Source organism: Apostichopus japonicus, chromosome 13 (assembly GCF_037975245.1).
Source record: "Apostichopus japonicus isolate 1M-3 chromosome 13, ASM3797524v1, whole genome shotgun sequence".
Lineage (NCBI taxonomy): Eukaryota > Metazoa > Echinodermata > Holothuroidea > Aspidochirotida > Stichopodidae > Apostichopus > Apostichopus japonicus.
This window is the reverse complement of record NC_092573.1, coordinates 23,759,439-23,779,680: the sequence shown is the minus strand read 5'-3', so window position 1 is coordinate 23,779,680 and position 20,242 is coordinate 23,759,439. Positions and strand designations below refer to the sequence as shown.

At 37.6% G+C, this 20,242-nt stretch overlaps 1 protein-coding gene across 2 annotated transcripts; it reads left to right on the top strand.

The window, feature by feature from the left end:
- Positions 1–488: 488 nt before the first annotated feature.
- Positions 489–20,165, top strand: LOC139978203 (UDP-glucose 6-dehydrogenase-like). 2 transcript variants are annotated; one of them, XM_071988141.1, is made up of 11 exons: positions 489–648; positions 8,706–8,896; positions 9,411–9,548; positions 11,057–11,221; positions 12,126–12,323; positions 12,923–13,070; positions 13,376–13,470; positions 14,472–14,602; positions 18,071–18,207; positions 19,120–19,211; positions 19,411–20,165. In XM_071988141.1, exons 2-11 carry the CDS (start codon positions 8,732–8,734, stop codon positions 19,558–19,560), a joined length of 1,419 nt encoding a protein of 472 aa, XP_071844242.1. In that variant the 5' UTR covers positions 489–648; positions 8,706–8,731; the 3' UTR covers positions 19,561–20,165. The 2 variants fall into 2 exon arrangements, with proteins under 2 accessions (XP_071844242.1, XP_071844243.1); XM_071988142.1 differs by lacking the exon at positions 489–648 and adding an exon at positions 5,659–8,122.
- The last annotated feature ends 77 nt before the right edge of the window (positions 20,166–20,242 follow it).

Here is a 20,242-nt window from a genome sequence, read left to right as displayed (position 1 = left end):
GGAATCAAATTAAATGAAAAGATGGGCACCTTATGGGAACTCTCTCTCTCTCTCTCTATATATATATATATGTATATGTATGTATATGTATATATATATGTATATATATATATATATACATATATATATATATATATATATATATATATATATATATATATATCTAACATACTGACTTTTAAGTCCTACATACCAACCATGTGACACGCTGATGTTAAATGTAAACAATTGACTGTTGTCGTAGCATTTTGATACCGATTCAATGGAGCGCCGATAGGGAACCTGATTCCAACCAAATTTATGTTGATTTAATTTATTTATTACAAAAATGCTGACATTAAGTTGTAACATGTCATAATGTGCTTCCTTTTATTGATATTGAAACATAACATGATTATTTTGCTGTTGAACATGATGATTCTAAATTGTAACACACTGAAATCACAGAAATTCATCGCATTCTTACCTAACATGGTTATACAGATGGCGTTCCGTAAGAATAGTTCCCGAACGGTGGCAACATGATATGATAGAAACACTTCAGACCGCTATATTTAACTGTGACGTGGATAGATTTCACCTGTCCGCGACCAATTCTTATCAACGCAGAGGTGAATTGAGTAAAACTTGGCAATATTCATGTACCTGGTAAGGCGATTTATTTATTACCACGTATTGGCCCATGTTATGAACGAAATCCTCTAAAGTTAGGCCTAACACTGTAAGTTAGGAGCTTAGATACGTACGCCAATTCATTTACCATTATCAACCATGTACTAGTACTAGCGAACCGCTGGCTTTCCACCCCAGCAGACTACAAACAACTTATCATGTGTGTACCTAGCCTAGGGGACCTAGGCTATATAAACCTAGAAATATGCGGTCGTAGATCATCCCTGTTTTCAGTTATGCCAGTAACTTGTTACCCAGCCAGGTAGTACACTGTGCAACATTTATGAAACTGAATTTCATGTTATGCACCAAAGCACTTTGTAAGTATGAGTATTATAAATTTCTTGTTTAATACGAACTATGATGTGTGGTCATGTCTATTCGACCGGCAACAGGCGGAACAAGCACGGCAGTTGAATGCAATACTATAGCTTCAACCGAAATGCCCTCAATATCCATCGGGCTGTCGGGAGAACAAAGGAGTGCATCATCTTATTCCCCTGGCAACCGGATGAACTAATAAGGACTAACAACACTTGCACTATTTTACACCCTGCAGTTCGACAAATAATGCTTACTACCCTCGTTATTTTTCTGGCTGCCGGGCAAATATCAAGACATGTTTCTGTATGCCCCCGCAGCTGGACAAATATGGAACCTCATATTGAAAGCTGCATATTCGGTATCTAGTTAAATTCAAATAACAGTTAGAATCATGAACCTGTTAATTATTTGCACGTACATGTTAAAGGCATTGAAGACTTGCCCCAAACCGCAGGCCACGCTCTTGCAAGTGAAGTTTTCTTCTTGTCGCTACAAAATGCAGACAGAAATGAAACATGATACCTTGTTATCTTAAGCTGGACCTGAGATGTCCATCTCTGTATCGTTTGTACACTGTGCTGTGGGTATTGACCGCAGCTGTATGAACTGACTGTACACTAGTGTATAATTACCGACCGTAGCAAGCTGTGTGTGTTATGATCGATGGTGGTGTCTAACACTTCTGTTACACCTCATTCGAAACTAGGTCAGATTACCGGCATCAGACGTTTCTTTGTGCGCAAGTCTTCACTCCGGGCTTTAAGTTTAGTCTGCAACAGTGAGGAAATACCTGAACATTGCTCATATTCCTCATCACTTATAAAGGTTTCTTTTTGCATTTACTGACACCAGTCCATAAGGTTTTTCTATGTATTTCTGTGGAATGTTGTGTCTTCTTGACAAGCAATTTTATTTAGTGTCCACACTTCTATGTAGTGCTCAGTAGATAGAAACTTTATTGTCCATTTCAGAAAATAGTAGTTTCAAGCCTTATGAATATGGATCTCACAAATTGTTGCTCTGTAGAAAAGAACTGCCATCCAGGCATCTTGGCATTTTTATAGATATTTTGGCCACTTTGTTTAGCATTTTGCTTTGCTTTATATCTTTCTATATCTTTATATCGTTTTTCTTCATCTTATATTTCTTATCTTTTCTTCATATCTTTATACCTTTTTCATATCATAAAAGACCCTGGGTTCTTCTCCCTTCCCCAAAACACTTTTGATTCTGCCAACTCGCTCATGCCCCCCCCCCCCTCTAATTGATAAAACTGATCTAAGTGGCAAATATTATGACCTGTCTTGCCAAATATGTCACAAACAAATGATGTACATTCAACTTGTTCTTCTCAGTTATAACATATTGCTGAATCATGGTATTTGTGTGAGTGGTTTTTTACAGGACTATTATTCATTTACATACTGACTGTGTACCAAACTTCTAGAGTGTGTGCAGTACGTGAAGCATGACTCTCTGAATGAGCAAAAACCTCTTTATGTTCTTAAATTGTGAGCTAGGAAAGTAAGAAGAAAAACAAATAAAACAAAATAAAGGAAAGAGATCTGTCTGTGCGGTTCACACATACAGTATATGCTAACTTAACAGTGGAACATAAAAAGTGATACATTCCAGTCTTCTGTCAGTGCTGTGTATGCTTTATAGTCTCAATTATCGCATAAATTATGAAAACACTTTACCTACACATTTATCTTTTGTGAAATTTTGTTACTGGATATTTGGCTTCGTGTTCCTCGGAATACTTTGTGAAAACAACCCGTTCCTTCCCATACAACGTAAGGTTATGATGCTCAGTTTGTGTATGCAGTACGATGGTCAATGTAGAGTCAAATAACGGGAGGAATAGTTAGTCTATATGGTAATTGGGGGAAAAAAGAAACAGGGATTTTCATGAAAGCGGCGATATTCGAGCGCCGAACAAAAAACCGTATGTGCAAATTCTGCAACTTCCTTTTTTCGAAATGTGAATTTCCCAAGCCCCGGCTCTTTTTCTACTGGGGCAGTTCTTTGACTCGTCATTCTTCATTTTCGTGAGTGAAATCTGTACTAAAGCTTAAACACTGCATTGGGAAAGCGCAAAGTCAGCCGAAATTTCACACAGAATATTCTTCTGAAACAGAGTGGTTTTTGTGAATGAATTTTTTTTGTCACCATACAGGTTTGCTTGGGTAGTCCTTCTCTACAGTACAGTAGCAACTGACTTATTAATCTTGCAGTTTTCTGCCCCAATCAGGTGGGAAGGGGAAGAGGCTTGATAGGTGGCCAAACTCTTCATTAGAGTCATTTGGCATGTTTTCTGAATAAATTCAAGTGATAAAGTTTCAAGTTTATTCAATCCAGTATAAATACATGAAAGTACATATTTATAAATAGGATATGAAGAACAGTTAAGAGTCATTACTGTTATGGTAATGTTTAAACTTTCCACACGTCAGTCGCATTAATTAATACGCAGGGGGGCCAGGTGGAGGCCCTGGGAATAATTATGTCAATGGGCCCCAGTTTTGCTCTTTCCATTTATGATGTTCTTATGATAATGAGAACTATATCTTTATTCCATTATACACAGTCCTGTCCATCCTCCATGTTTTTATTGAGCCACAGATTGAGGTTGGGCTGTAGCTCCCCACCCACCCACCCACTTGCCAGGCCTGCAGGCAATGGGACTAACAATTTGAAGGCAAGGATCTGGCTGCCTTGCACAGTCACAAGAACCTATATAGGCCTGATGGCTTTATATTCTGTGCAATGAAAAGACAAGAAAACAAGTGAACACCATGCAGATGCTCTTTCGCTATACTGATTACCTAATTAACATAATAATGGGAAATTAATTATCAGTTCTCCAAATGCTGAATAATTATGTCATATTTAATTGTTTATGCCAGTCAAACCAATTTATACTACTTTAAAACTGATGAAGAACAGTTCTTTGTCGATATAGCACCTGAGGCAAGAGTAGCTGCCATTTTGTTATATACTGTAACCTCCATGAAAATATTTTTTCAATATGTTTGTCACTAGGTATCTGTCTGTCAAAAGCTGCCATAACATATTCTTTTGCAATTAGTTTGCAATTAGTTTTTTTGTCACAGATTGACTGGACTATGTAAAGATATAAGATTAAAAGAAAATTTTTTGCAATTTACAAATTTGCATCTGTTCCGATAACAACATGCTGTATTGATTGTATGAAATAATTTCACATACTTACTGCAAAAGAGATTTATAACACACCATGCGGGAATTATCACACACAATTTGTTTTATACTTTAATTTGCGATCACTGGAGAAGCTGTGGTGATTGCATTGCTTGTTGCAATACTATTGTGCAGTGCAGTGCTGTATCATGAAGTTAAATATTACATTTATACAAAACATTGAGATGTGCTGTGCTAATAGTTGTAGTAATAGTTGTCCTAATTGGATCATTTAAGTCAATCAATGGCGTTGCATACTTCGCAATGGCATTCGAAAGAAATGGACCTGATAATGAGTTATTCTTGACTGAACAAAGCTAATCCCTAAATCATCTTTTTGTTAATGAAAAATACTCCATTTGATTCCTTGCATCAGGCAAACCCAATCTATGAAATGGTTACAGTGTGTGTGTGTATGTGACACATGCTTGTATACATGGTATATAATTCAAAAACGTTCATGGCGAATTAAGTTTATGCTCGCTATGTTGATATGTCTCATTGAGTAAAAGAAACTTTTTTTCTGTGAAGGTTAAAGGTCATTTGATGTCAAAAACTTGTAAGCATGCACCAGATAACTCAAAAGGTACATCTCTGCTGAAGTTTTTTCTAGCCTAAGTTAAGGTCTGAAAACCTTGTAGAGACATGATAACCTCAAAAGTAAAGCTTGGATGATGAAAATTCTGATGATAGGTACAGTAGGTCCATATGTGTGCAAGAATCTTGCTGAGCACTGGAAGTCAATACATAAATCTCGTTTGAAGTGATAGTTTTTTCAATGCTCTGTTACAGGATTTGGCAGGATTAAAGGAATCACTAAAGCCAACTGGCTTTGTGAGTCAATATGCTATTGACACATGTATGCTTTTGTGCTGCAAAAATGACAATTTATTAAAAAATGACTTATTGTTGGAAAAAGTTAAAAAAAATATATGATGTAATTGTAAACTGAAATGACCTGCAATCGTTGGTCTTCCTGCAATGTCAGTTCCATGCAGACATTGGATGATGTTAAAGGGTGTGAAGACTCGCGCACAAAGAAACGTCTCATGCCGGTAATGTGACCTAGTTTCGAAAGAGGTGTAACAGAAGTGTTAGACACCACCATCGATCCCAGTAAATACACACACAGCTTGCTACCGTCGGTAATTAGACACTAGTGTACATGCAGTCAGTACATACAGCTGTGGTCAATACCCACAGCACAGTGTACAAACAATACAGCGATGGACATCTCAGGTCGAGCTAAAGATAATGTATATATCACGTTTCATTACTGTCTGCATTTTGTAGGGACAAGCAGAAAACTTCACTTGCAAGCAATGGAAAGTTAACTTTTTTTCAGAGCACGGTTTGGGGTGAGTCTTCAATGCCTTTAAAGAATTGAGTTTATAATGCAGGTATAGAAAAATCTACAGTGGATGTGAGGTAATCTCTTTCTGCTTTTTGGTTCCTTGCTTTAGCAAAAGGAACCTATGCAGTCAGGTTGGCGTGTGTGTGTATGTATGTATGTGTGTGTGTGTGTGTGTCTGTGACACTTGCTTAGGTACGCTCTATCTCAATAAGGGAATGTTGGATTGAGGCCAAACTTGGACTATAGATCCGCCATATGGAGAAGGTGTGCCCTATTGTTTCTGGTGCCCACAAAGGTCACCAAAGGTCAGTTATGGTCCAAAAACCGAAAATATTAAAACTGCAATAACTCCCAGTGCCAATGTGTGACAAGATTGATATTTTGGGACAAGTTGTGAACTGGTTAGGGCAGCATTTTCAAACTTAAGGGTCATGTGATCCGAGGTCACCAAAGGTCAATTAATGATAAAAAACTAGTATTTTTGCGATAACTTGAGAACGAAATGTCCGTTAGGGTTGGGAGTTGCTTCAATGTAATCCAATTGTCGACCCGCATCTGGGTGACCCTTGACCTCAATTTGACCTCTTGTGACCTTTTCGTGTTTTGTGGATTTTTACAGTTTCGATGCTATTTTCAGATGTTAAAGGTACCTTCTGATCATAAATGTCAATGGGTTGACCCCCGTCTGACCTTCGTGTGCGAAGTTATATGAGGTCAAAGTTAATTTTCACACATTTAATGCAATAACTCCCAGTTCCAAGTTGTGACAAGGTTGATATTTTTGGAGTAGTTGCAAATGGTATAGGGGAATATTTTCAAACTTAAGGGTCATGTGATACAAGGTCACCAAAGGTCAATTAATGATAAAAAAACTAGTATTTTTGCGATAACTTGAGAACAAATTGTCCTTTAGGGTTGGGAGTTGCTTCAATGTAATCCAATTGTCAACTCGCATCTGGGTGACCCTTGACCTCAATTTGACCTCTTGTGACCTTTTCGTGTTTTGTGGATTTTTACAGTTTCGATGCTATTTTCAGATGTTAAAGGTACCTTCTGATCATAAATGTTAATGGGTTGACCCCCGTCTGACCTTCGTGTGCGAAGTTATATGAGGTCAAAGTTAATTTTCAGACATTTAGTGTAATAACTCCCAGTGCCAAGGTGTTACACAGTTGATATTTTGAGACAAGTTGCAAATGGTATAGGGGAATATTTTCAAACTTAAGGGTCATGTGATCCGAGGTCACCAAAGGTCAATTAATGATAAAAAAACTAGTATTTTTGCGATAACTTGAGAACAAATTGTCCGTTAGGGTTGGGAGTTGCTTCAATGTAATCCAATTGTCGACCCGCATCTGGGTGACCCTTGACCTCAATTTGACCTCTTGTGATCTTTTTGTGTTTTGTGGATTTTTACAGTTTCGATGCTATTTTCAGATGTTAAAGGTACCTTCTGATCCTAAATGTCAATGGGTTGACCCCCATGTGACCTTCGTGTGCGAAGTTATATGAGGTCAAAGTTAATTTTCACACATTTAATGCAATAACTCCCAGTGCCAAGGTGTGACAAGGTTTATTTTTTTGGACAAGTTGCAAATGGTATAGGGGAATATTTTCAAACTTAACGGTCATGTGGTCCAACGTCACCAAAGGTCAGCTAATGTTAAAAAAGTAGTATTTTGGGGGGAGAAAATGAGCAAAGAAAAAATGTTTGAATTTTTACAGTCATGCTCTATTTAGGTCTCACCGATCAAAAATGTCAATAGGTTGACCTTCGGGTGACCTTTGTGTGTGAAGTTATGTATACAAGTTCAAAGTTAATTTTTTTTAATTTAATGCAATTAAATCTCAATGCCAAGGTGTGACATGGTTGATATTTTGGGACAAGTTGTGAACGGGGTGGTGGAACATTTTGAAACTTAAAGGTCATGTCATCTGAGGTCACCAATGTTATCATATCTGTTGACACGCTTGTAGGTCTCTTATATTTCTTACATTTTCGACGCCATATTTAGATCTCAAAAGTGCCTTTTGATCCAAAATCCGATCACATTTTGTGATCACAAAAGTGTTGGCTATAGTGTTGGTTACTTTATGGGAACATGTAGGACCACAATTACTTGGACTATTTGAGCCCAATCTTGCTTGATAATATTATGTGTATTGTCATATACCCCAAGCAAGGAACCACAGTGCCCTTGGGCTCTTGTTTAGTTTTGCTGGTTGCATCAACAAACGTTCTTTCTTAGAAGATTTGTTTGATAGTCTTTGAGTGTCTACTTCCTGAGAGTTGTCAGAAAGTGGCTGCTTGGTATGTAACTGATTTAGATGGATGTAAAAGAGAGGGTACTAACTATAACATTTATACATCAACTTAACAGTTAGACATAATTACAAGCTCGACAGAACTGGACATAACAAGACATCAGTATTATTTCAACTCATATAGTTTGGAAACCACCAGTATACTTTTCTCTTCTCAAGAAAAGCACATAGCATTTGAAACGAACCTTGCAGATCTAAAATTTGAATTTTGGTTTGAATTAGTTGGTAAGTATAGTTTACATGCGTGGAAAATAAGTAAGAACTACCACATCTTTTAGCCACAAATTGGTGAAATTTTGGTGGCAGATAGCATAAAACTCTTTGAATCTGATATTGAAGGGAGAATGCAGAGTGATTGTGGTTAAACAAGTTAGAAGTTGGTCATAAAGCCATCATTTTCTGTTGATTTTGAATAGTTCACTCAACTAAAACTAAAACTATTTGTTTGTCATTGTTAAGTTTTTTTAATAGACATTGGATAAACATTGGATTATTTCAAAGATCAGTTTACTTGTTTATAATCTATCTTGCTTATAATCTAACTTAATTTTACTTGAGGGATAGCTAGTATTAACTCAATTTTGCATAACAAATGTGACAGTAGAGAATTAATAAAGTACTAAATATATATTATTTCAAGGTTCTATTGTAGACAACATGTCATGCATTACTTCATTTGCATAGCAATTTTGGCCATTTGTATACATGTATACATTTTAACATGCTAAATACCAGATGATATGACTTCTATATTACTTGTGCATTAATCGTATCCACCAGTCAACATTTTCATTTTCTTTCCCCACAGAGACAGAGTTTTTTCCTCTATATACTATGAAGGTCAGTAAAGTGTGTTGCATAGGTGCAGGTTACGTGGGAGGACCATCGTGTTCAGTGATAGCAAGCAAATGTCCTGAAGTCACAGTAACGGTGGTTGATCTCAGTCAGGAACGAATAGATGCATGGAACTCACCCGATTATAATCTTCCCATCTTTGAGGTGAGTCTAGACCTCGGTTTTCTCTGCATTTTATGATGGTCCATACTCTACTTGCCCTCCTCATGCCCCATATCTATTATTCCTGTAAACGTTGTACTCTATAAATTTATAGTACACCCTTTGCTGACGTACCTCGTGCACCTTTGAGGGCAACCTGATACACACACACACATATATATACTGTATATATATATATATATATATATATATATATATATGTGTATATATACTGTATGTATAATGATAAGGAAGACAGGGTTTGGAAATACGATTTTGTAGGAAATGGGAGCTACGTATATCAGTATTAGCGAAATAGCCAAAGGGGTTAGATTCCATTGATAAATCAGCATACAAATAATGAGTGATCAATACATTTTTCAAATATTATTAATATCGATATTTTTAAATGTGCAGTTCCCTTCGAACAGAAACTCAAATACTGATTGAAGAAAGTTTATATTCACAGTTGGTACTGCATTAATACTTTGCCTTTGTTTTTTTTGCTTTTTTACAGCCGAATCTTGCAGACGTTGTCAAGAAGTGCAGAGGGAAGAATTTGTTTTTCTCCACAGACATAACCTCTGCCATTTGTGAAGCTGATCTCATCTTCATCTCAGTGAACACACCCACAAAGACGTTCGGTCTAGGGAAGGTTAGTTTAATGTCAATCTAAACTGTGCAGCTTATATATATATATATATATATCTATATATATCCATCTATATATAATATCTATATATATCCATCAATATATAATATCTATATATATCCATCTATATATATATATATATATATATGTATGTTCCTCAAAGAGATTCATATTTGTTGTTGAGCTAGTTCAATCAACATTCCAGAAGGTGGCCATTGTTTTTTTCCATATTTTTTCTTCTTATTAATTAGTGCATTTTCAAAGCAAACTCTCAAGAGATATACTTTGTGTCAGGAGACTCGTTACTATATTTTGCTGGTAGCCTTGCATCGTAATTAGGTCTCTAATGATTTACTGTAGTGGTCCTTTGTGGATGGTTATTCAAGTGATGATTGTTCTGGAAGTGATTCTGAGCTCTTTGAATTGTTTGCTTAGCAACAGCAACAACAGTCAACATGATGTTGAAGGGCATAGGGATTAATGGTGAAAAATAGCAAAAAGTTACATGTTAGGCTATAGAGATAGGCTCTTACAGGACTGAGTGATTCCAGAGTTTGTCAGCTTGAAACTAGCTTTACTAACGTCCTGATGTTGAGTTGGTCAATTTGTCCAAACTAGTTTAAAGCAAATCCTCCACATTAGATTTGTCTAGATCTCTGGTCAAATTCAGGAAAGATTAAAAACCAATGAGTCGCTCATGGCACATTAGAGGCAATGAAACTTAACATCTGGCCGGCCAAAGTACAGTAAGGTGGGTCTTTCATCCAGGAAATAAATCCACAGTTTCCCATCTGAAATGGTCTTCCAAATGGTAAAGATGTGCTAAAACTGTAACTTGGACAGCCACCCCAGCATGAATTGTAAGTAATAAGTCATGTTGCTTCTCCCCTCCTCTCCATAAAAGGCACTCCTGGTGTTAATTAGATTTACCCTGGCCTAGTACTGGACTTATATTGACACTTAACTATGTATTTTTGCAACGCCTTCCTCTATGGCTTTAGATGAAGTGATGCACGATGCCCCTGGCTTTCCATACCTTTTGACAAGCCTGCTATGTACCAAGTATGCTCTAGTATTGTCAATTAAATTCTAACCAAGATCGGCTATGTAATTACTTTACAGCTGGACCTGGTTGTATATTACCTAATTACTATGGTAGCATTATGTAATACATACACATTGTTTAAAGAACACATCACAATAATAAATGATCTTCGAGACGATTCTATTATCATGGTGATGAATTTTAACTTTATCATCTGATTAATCTATTAACCAACAGACTTAAAAAAATATAGTAGTAGAAAAAGAGAAAAAAAAGCCGAAAAGTTGATCAGTGATTGACAAATCTCAGCTAATATCTTTAACATTCAAACAGAATATCAAGTCGTACCCAACGTGTTCGCTTCAAATGAAGAAATTATCCTTTGTTCTTACATTAATATGATGTAAAAGCAACAGAAGAATCTCTCTCACAGATTTAACAAGAGAGTAACCGTTCTATTTGGCAGGGCAGAGCGGCTGATTTGAAGTACATAGAGGCCGCAGCACGTATGATCGCTGACGTAGCGATCGGAGACAAAGTGGTAGTGGAGAAGAGCACCGTACCCGTCCGAGCAGCGGAGAGCATCCAGAGGATATTAACAGCAAACACTAAAAAAGGTTGTGCTTTTGAGGTTAGCATAAGGAACGAAAATGGGGCAGTCTGTCAGACTCTCTATTTATTTCTTCATGTCTGTGGTTGGTTTTACTTGTTTGTTTGTGTTGTTAATTGTGTAATTATTCTTAGTTACCTATTACAAATATTTTATTTATCATTGGAAAGGTACTACCAAACCCCCCCCCCCACCCCCCAATAAAAAGGAAATGTTCCAATTGAACACAGCATTGCGTAGTGTGGAAATAAGGCCTGCAAATGTTGCTCAAGTTTGTGACACTAATTTTTTCCATGGACTGTAGAATGCAGAGACTTTCCTCTATGTTTTGATATCAAAACAACTTGGTTTTCTTTCATAAGTATACCCTTCATCTTTCATAAGCATACAACCTTCATAAGTACACTCTTTGTCTTTCATAAGCATGTTGTCTTTAAGGATACTTAACCCCCGGTTGAACTTGCATTACTTTGATCGATATTATCTATGAGGTCAATGAAGCACATTTTCTGGGTTGTCTTTAAGTATACTTAACCCCCGGTTGAACTCAAATGACTTAGATCCATATTATCTATGAGGTCAATGAAAGTTCATTTCCTGGAAACAGTTGCGGTTGTAGTCACTTATTACAGACAATAGTAGTTTCAGCCCTGATTCCTTATATTCAAAAGTACTAGTTGGCAAGGATGGGAACCCATACATACAGTGAAGGGTGTTGGTAGGACTAGGCTAATTGCTAATGTTTCTTCAGAAATGCAACATTATTTCTCAAAATCCTAACCATCACCCATGGCGGTATTAAAGTCAACATCATAACAATTTTGATCAGTTTTGATCAAAGTGCACCTGACCGGCCTCCAAATGCCCCCAGCTACTTGACATATGTACAAATCTTAAAATTGCTGTATCCATTTCTCTCATGAAGGTTCTATCCAACCCAGAGTTTCTAGCAGAAGGTTCTGCCGTGGAGGACTTGCTTCACCCGGACCGAGTGTTGATCGGCGGAGAGGAGACCTCAACCGGCAGAGCTGCCATGGAGAAGCTTGCTTGGATCTACCAACACTGGATTCCCAAAGATAACATTATATTAACTAATACTTGGTCTTCTGAACTCTCTAAGCTTGTAAGTATTAGTTTGCTCATTGTTATATGATTTATCCTTAGAAATCACTATATTCATAGTTGAAAGATTCTATAGCCTATTATTTGATCATTTCTTGTTCTTCTATAGATAAAAGGAAAAAAAGGAGAAAAAACAAAGAACTTGCTTCTTTTCATGTGGTAAAAATATGCAGGTTTTCCTCTCAAGTTAATGAACATAAAATTAAAGTCACTAAATATAAAGAGGCTGCTTTACAAGCAGGCATACAGGGACAATTTATTACTTAAAAAAACAAAATAACTGTCTGTCAGAATTTGCTGCAAACCTGCCTCTGATTAATTCTCTCTGTGACAGAATGACCTCTCGTTATCTGAGATAATTCATGTAGCTTGTACACTGCTTATAAACTATTAGAAGGAGCTTGGAATAAGTTCTTGTTTTCATACGTTAACATTTGTCTTCGCCGTACAAGTGACGCTTGAAGCTGAACGAAACACTTGACCGATACTCTGAAACCTTTTACGTCAACAATTTGTTGGTCTATCCACACAAAAAACAGAACAAGAATTGATCATAATAGTTTCTTCAGTCAGCTTAAATTATGTTTTAATTTTATACAGGCTGCGAATGCATTTCTAGCTCAAAGGATATCCAGCATAAACTCCATCAGTGCGGTGTGCGAAGCTACGGGTGCAGATGTAGCCGAAGTGTCTCATGCAATCGGGACAGACACACGGATAGGCAGTCAATTCTTGAAGGCCAGTTTAGGTAAGATCAACTGTAAAACTAAAGAAGCACATAAATTATCAACTGTGTTAGTTGACAACTCTGTTACATGCCACCATTGTGTAATTCCTAGGTTAACGTCTCCCAACCCCCCTTCCCACCCGTCTCCCTCAGAGGCTCTAATATCAATTCAACCATTCCATAGTCTAGTAAGCGGCCACTATTTTAGATTGATAATTACACAGACATTTTAATAGCAAACTTGCAGTTTTCATGTATCGTCCTCTGTATTTTTTTTTTAACTTGCAAAGGTATCAATGTTTCTTCTTCTTCTTCTCTTCTTCCAGGGTTTGGTGGTAGTTGTTTCCAGAAAGATGTGCTAAATCTTGTTTATCTTTGTGAAGCTCTTAATCTTCCAGAAATAGCCGCTTATTGGCAGCAGGTGAGATTCTCCTGTATACCTAGCTAATTTTAGAAAGTACCTAAAGACTCTGGCTTGATTTCCATCCTAAATTTGACATAACATAGCTCAATTCCCACCACCATATTCACTCAACAAGTACACCACTAGTGCTCCATCCCGAAAGACTATCTCTCAGGTTTAGCTCTAGGATTAGACCATCTTTTGTGCCCATTGATGTAATAAACTATGAATATGTTGTGTTCGTATAACATACATGTCGTCAAAAAATGACCAAAATGGTGTTAGTTCCTAGCTTCTGTTTTGCTTGAGCACTTTTGGACCATATTAAAGTATTAGAAAGTGAACCAGGACCAACCCTATGCAATGCCATTGGGTATCAGCAATATGCGGCTATTAATTCAGACAGAAATGTTGTCAGTTGGGACATTCTTTCTTGAGGTAAGGAATTGTCGATTCCAAACTTGAAGTGGTCTGTACTGCTGTCTAACCCTCTAGACACATCAGAATGGGGAGGGGGGGGGGGGGAGAGAGAGAATTTGACAATGTTATTTCTACCAGGTTCTTTCTAAAGAACGCAGAAGGAGTGCCGATGCGGAATCATTGGTACCTATGTGAGAGCATTGTGGTCAAGGCAGTGGACTTGTGAGCTAAGGCTTGCAGGTTAATGTCCTGGGCAGATCATTACGTTGTGTCCTTGGTCAAGTAACTTTATCTCCATTGCCTCTCTTCATCCAGGTGTATAAATGGGGACCTGTGAGATAAACCTGTCAGTTGGGCACTGTTTAGCCACTGCCATGTGGAGGGATTGTCTCTATGTTTGACAGGTTATCGTTGACCAGGGTAATATTTTGATGCGCCTTGAGCACCGTTATCGGGGGATATGTCTGTGCTTTATAAATCCTCATTATTATTATGATACTTATTATTATTATCATCATTATGATTATTATTATTCTTATCATTATGATGATTATTATTACGATTATTACAATTATTATTATAATTATCTTTGTTCTCAGGTGATAGACATGAATGATTTCCAGAAGAGGCGATTTGCCAGTAAAATCGTCAACTGTTTATTTAATACCGTCACAGACAAAAATATTGCAATCCTGGGTTTTGCCTTCAAGAAAAATACTGGTGACACAAGGTAAAAGATATTTCAATACCTAAATGTTTCTATGGTTTTGATACCTGTGTATAAACTAGTGTTTGCACAGGGTTTCTGGGTATCCGCCTGACACAATACTACCAGGTTCCTAATTTATTACCCGTTTCCTACTCGTTTATTACCCGTTTCCTCCTCAAAGTGTGAATTTTTATATTTGCAAACCGATGGTTAGGCTAGATTACCCCATTGACTTAGTGTAGTGTTAGGCAACCATGTGGTCGAAGATAACAGCAATAATGAAAGTCTTCCATGGATATCTTATAACTACGTCACAATTTCAGCGAATAAACAGATGGTTAGGCTAGATTTCCCCATCGACTTAGTGTGGTGTTAGGCTACTATGTGGAAGAAATTGAAAGAATTCTTACAAATTGGGCGGATCCAGGTTTTTGCCAAGGGAGGGGTTTGATCAGGCTCGTATCCAGGATTTTCTAACTTTGGTGGCGCAAATTACTATCTAAGCGGAGGGCCACCATCGGTTGGCGCGGAGCGTACAAGAAATTTTTGGGTTTGATACCCCTCAGATCACTGGAAATGGCACTTCCAGAGCATGAGAATGACCAACCCGATGTACACTTTGGCCTGAGAACCAAGTATTTCCCAATAGTTTTTTTTCATCCATAACCTTTTGGAAGATTGTCACCCGTCCCACATCATGTTTGACCTCATCGCATCTCCCGTGGATCAGTGCTGTTGTAGGTGATTCTACAGCCTACAATACCCGTCAGTTCCACTTTTCAAGGTTTTAATATTTGTTCAGAATATTAAAATTCACATTTCTCGTTAAATTTACTTCAAAACCTACCCATAATGTTGCACAATCATCAGTGGACAACCAATCAGGGACGTAGCTAGGATCAGATGATTAGGGGGTGAAGAAACTCCAAAATTCCAACTGAATAGATTATTTCCTACTGGGTGTAGGTGTGTTTGGAGAGGCCTAGACGGGTCACGACTTTGTGGGGTGTGGGTGGGGGGGGTAATAAAAAAGTGAGGGTCACTTGCTAAACATTGTCTAGCATCTGTGCAGGAGTGGGCGGTAGAAAACATGATAGAGTATAACGTTGCAGACAGTTTGACATCAAAGCAGGGCACCACCATTTGTTGGCCGGGCATTATTTTGCGAAAAGGTAGGCCAAGCTGATAACACTTACCAGCAGAAATGACACCTCCTAGCCGTGTAGATAAGTCAGGGTTTCCATGTACACTCTCAGAAAACTTCAAATGACGGTAGTAACTATAAAGCGCAGGAAGTTTTACAGAATGGCACCCCAAAAGCAGCCAAAATGGCAGCATCAGTGCATCTGCAGAGACCCCCAACAGTCATTATTGCAAGGACACTGGGCAACAGAACCCCTAATGATATTTAAGTGGAGTTTTCGTGTTCACTCTCAGCAAAATTGAAATGACTGGATTGGTAAAATTAAAAGTTTGTTGTTGCTTGGGCAATTAGTGATGGCCGTCCTAGGGGAAAGGTCTAAGGGGAGGGTGTTGTCCCTCTCCAGGTTTGAAAACATTGCTCTCAGGACGTGGCTTAGACGCTAAATGGTGCTGTCATCTTCTCTATACGTGCATGCACTAGAAATTACCCCTGCGGAGACTCCAAACAGTAACAAGATCTCCATACAATAAATATTTCCCAACTTTTATTCATGTCATGCCTCTTTGATCGGTACAGTGGTAAATGGTAAGTTGAACATAACATAACAAGGGGAGAAGGAATGGGGGACAGAAGAAAAGTTAGTCATGTCCTTCCTGAATGTTGAGCCCATGAGGGTGAATGGTGTGAAGGCGTTTGCATCCACAGCCACTCTCTGCTGATTCGTACTAGGTCAGGACGGCTACCTAAGGATTCAATCCCCTGTAGGGGCATGTCGTTAATGGTATGGTTGGGAAGGTTAAAGTGTTCTCCAACTGGGGTCTCAGTCTTCATGGTGTTGACTGTGGATCTGTGACCATAGAATCGCTTCTTGAGGGTGATTTTGGTTTCGCCAACATACTGGATGCCGCAAACTCTACAAGAGATCAGAGTCTTGTGTGTGAGTTACATGCTGTGGCTGGTGATGGAATTGGATTCAACAATGTGGTGGCTGCATCTAGAAGTACGATCACATTTGAAAGTACCATGCTGAATGGGTGTGGGGTTAGAAGTTAGAGGTGGAACAGCAGCACGCACAAGAAGGTCTTGTAGGTTGCGTGGTCGTCTGTAGGCGATGGTGGGTTTTTCAGGGACGGCTCGTTGGAGTCTATCTGAAGTGAGGAGAATGTTGTGGTTGTTAGAAGTGATTTGCTGAAGAGGAGGAAGATTTGGGTGGAAAGTAACAACCAGGGAGAGCAATTATTATTTATTCATGCGTTTATCTCATTGAAGGAAAACTGACAAGGAATTTTAAGAGATGTTACTAATGGATTATAGACGATAGACGCGATAACTAAAAAATAATAATCGCAAGTGGCTTTTTACTAAACGTTTATTCCAAATGCGATCGAATTGAGCGAATCGCGTGGCTAATGCGAACCCTGGGACTGCATAATAGATAGTAGTAGTAAAAACCTGTTTCAGAGCTAAATTGGATATTTTATATGGTCTGATCCAATAGAGGTGGAGAGTAAACATAAGCAGCGGCGACAGTGCGATGTTAGTAATGTTAATTATATGAAGTTTATTAACAAGTTAATGAAAGAAACAAAAGCAAATAGAAATTATTGAGGAAGGAAGAAATACCAGATTTTTTCCAAAAGAAGTCAGAGCATGGGAGTTGCCCATGGATGTGTTACACTGCAACGCATATTAGAACTAGATACAGACCTGTTGACAATTACCTTTGTGCTCCATAGCATGGTTCTGATTAGGTCATCAAAAAACATTGCAGTCGTACAACAAAATTTGAAATGATTTCAAGTTCTTTTATGGGATTCGTAACGCATGTAGTGTGGACAGTCTCACATACTTTTTCCTTTGTATTGTATCTTGTGGGTATGGTATTGGTACGTGACTGATGATCATTCACTGATGTGAAGGGGACTCGTTGAACTATCAGAGTTGCTATTTGGATAAAAGTCCATTCTTAATATCCATGAGAGAGAACGAACTTCATGCCTTCAACTCAATATCAACATGCTTTAAGTCCTACCCACTAAGTAAACCGCTCACCCTGGAATTATAATTCCAATTAGACTAGACGTGGCAGAATTTTTGTTTTATTTTATGGAAAAGTTGAGTATCGGAGCCATCTCTCATGGAGGAATGTGGAAGACTCTAGTTTTTCATTTCTTGCACATATGACTGAGGTAGTAGTTGAGAATACGAAAAGGTTCATCATGCGTGAAATTCCTCTCAACTCTGCTTTGTACAGGAAAACTCTTTCTGGTTGGATACGCTTCTGGCTTTAGTAATGTTACTATGACAACCAGCAATAATGCTATGCCGTTTTTCTTTGTATTCAGGGAGTCGTCGAGTATATACATCTGCAAGTATCTTATGGAGGAAGGAGCAAAGTTGAAGATTTTTGACCCCAAGGTGGAAAAAGAACAGATTTTAATGGAACTGAACCATCCTAATATATGTAATGATCCTAGCAGGGGTAAGTGTGTGGAAGAAGGAGAGTCATATAACAGGACACCGCACCCACCATTGTCTAGTAATAGTAGAGAAACTAATTAAGGTTACATGTAATTTGAATGAATGTTCCTGTAAAGTTGCATAATTTTAAGTATTTATTTTACAGGAGAGGTACAAAATAAAGCCACAACCTTTTAAGCTTTTTGAGTTTTTTTTGAGAATGATTCCAGTGTTTTCAGACTTTAATACATACATTATTTAGTGTTGTCAGAACCTTAACTATAATGACGATGCTGCAAACCAAAGTGATTCTTGTGATTGTCGGACTGTAAAGTGATTACGGTGCTTATGAACAAACATGATTCCAGTGTTGCCAAGTGCTAAACTGATGATAGTGTCTTTTAAGGAATCATAATTCCATAGTTGTCAGACCCTATACTATTGAGAAGGCGTCTAAGAAGCATGATTCCAGTATTTGTCAGCCAAAGTGATGACAGTGCTTTTAAAGGAAACAGGATTACAGTGTTGTCAGACCTCTGTATGATACTAGTATTGTGAAACCTTAACATGGTATCAGTGTTTGGAAACAAACATGATTCTAGTGTTGCTAGACCCTGAAATGATACTGCAGTGTGAGGCAAGCATAGAACTAATTTGTGAAACCTTAACATGGTATCAGTGTTTGGAAACCTTAACATGATATCAGTGTTTGGAAACAAACATGATTTTAGTGTTGCTAGACCCTGAAATGATACTGCAGTTGAGGCAAGCATAGTACTAATTTGTGAAAACCTTAACATGATATCAGTGTTTTGAAACAAACATGATTCTAGTATTTTTAGATATTCAAATATTTAAGAAATAGGTGAAAACATAACAGTTCAAACTATGATCCGTGTTTAACATTATCATGATGCCTTTCTCTCCTTTGCAGTTGAGAAGTTAGTGACGATCCATAAAGATCCATATGATGCTTTGAAAGGAACCCACGCCTTTGTTGTTTGCACTGAATGGGATGAATTTAAGGTAATGGAGATGCTTTTAAGCCTTTTGTGTTTTTATTTACACTGGATAGACTGAGTTTTTGTGTAGGTGAAATTGGACAGTGACAATAAAGGGTGTATTCCTCAAATGTGTGAGTACAAAAACATCGGATAAATTTATTTAATTTGTGGCATAATTAATGTTCTTTCCTCATCCATTATCTTTGTTTCTGCACTTTCAGAGCTATGACTATTCCAAAATCTATAACTCCATGCTTAAACCAGCTTTCGCATTTGATGGCCGAAGGATTCTAGATTGGAAGAATCTTCAGCAACTTGGTTTCCAAGTGGAAGTGATAGGAAGAAAAACATGGCTGAATGGAACATATTAACCAGCCCTTGGAAGTCCTCACAGGGAGTCAAGGCAAATTTCATTTGTTTTTCTTCCGATTTTTTTTTTTTTATATAGAGCAGCTAGCAGTGGTCTTTTTTTTCTGACCATCAGATGAAAAATTTGATTTTACACTTTGCCTAAATTACTAACCATTATTTAAATGACTATATTCAATTCTGTGTCCTGATAGATGTTACCATATTTAACAGAGGTAAACAACAACTTGGGGAAACAAAAGAAAAAAACAATCCCTAGTTAATGTGAAAAACAAATAGTAATCAAAGATGTAGACAACAAAATATCAAGGGCACCATGTCAAAGGTCAGACACTTAGGTTGCTGCTGCATCACTATAGCCAGGCTGTGTAGAATTAAAAAATTCTATATTGTCAAAATCCTTACCAATGTCATTTGGTAGATACCCACAAGTGAGTACTACAAAAAAGAGCTGGGAAAAACCCCTGATCTTCTGGTTCTCACTTAAAATCTGGACACATTTAATTCATTTTCTGTACATTAGTCAGATCGTTAAATGACATTTTGAGTAAATTATAGGGCAAGGAATCACAAAGTCTGCAGGCTATCTGGTTGTGTTTTGTATTTAGTGACTTTAAGTTTTTATGGCTTTTTGTTTTCTTTTTGGGTCATTTTATAACATATTTATGTTTATAACCTACTAAC

What these genes read in the sequence shown, in the direction of transcription:
- LOC139978203 (XM_071988141.1), top strand. Translation starts at nt 8,732, where the DNA reads ATGAAGGTCAGTAAAGTGTGTTGCATAGGTGCAGGTTACGTGGGAGGA. An exon ending in ATAATCTTCCCATCTTTGAG is followed by an intron (nt 8,897 to 9,410) that starts GTGAGTCTAGAC and finishes GCTTTTTTACAG; the next exon opens with CCGAATCTTGCAGACGTTGT. An exon ending in CTGAATGGGATGAATTTAAG is followed by an intron (nt 19,212 to 19,410) that starts GTAATGGAGATG and finishes CTGCACTTTCAG; the next exon opens with AGCTATGACTATTCCAAAAT.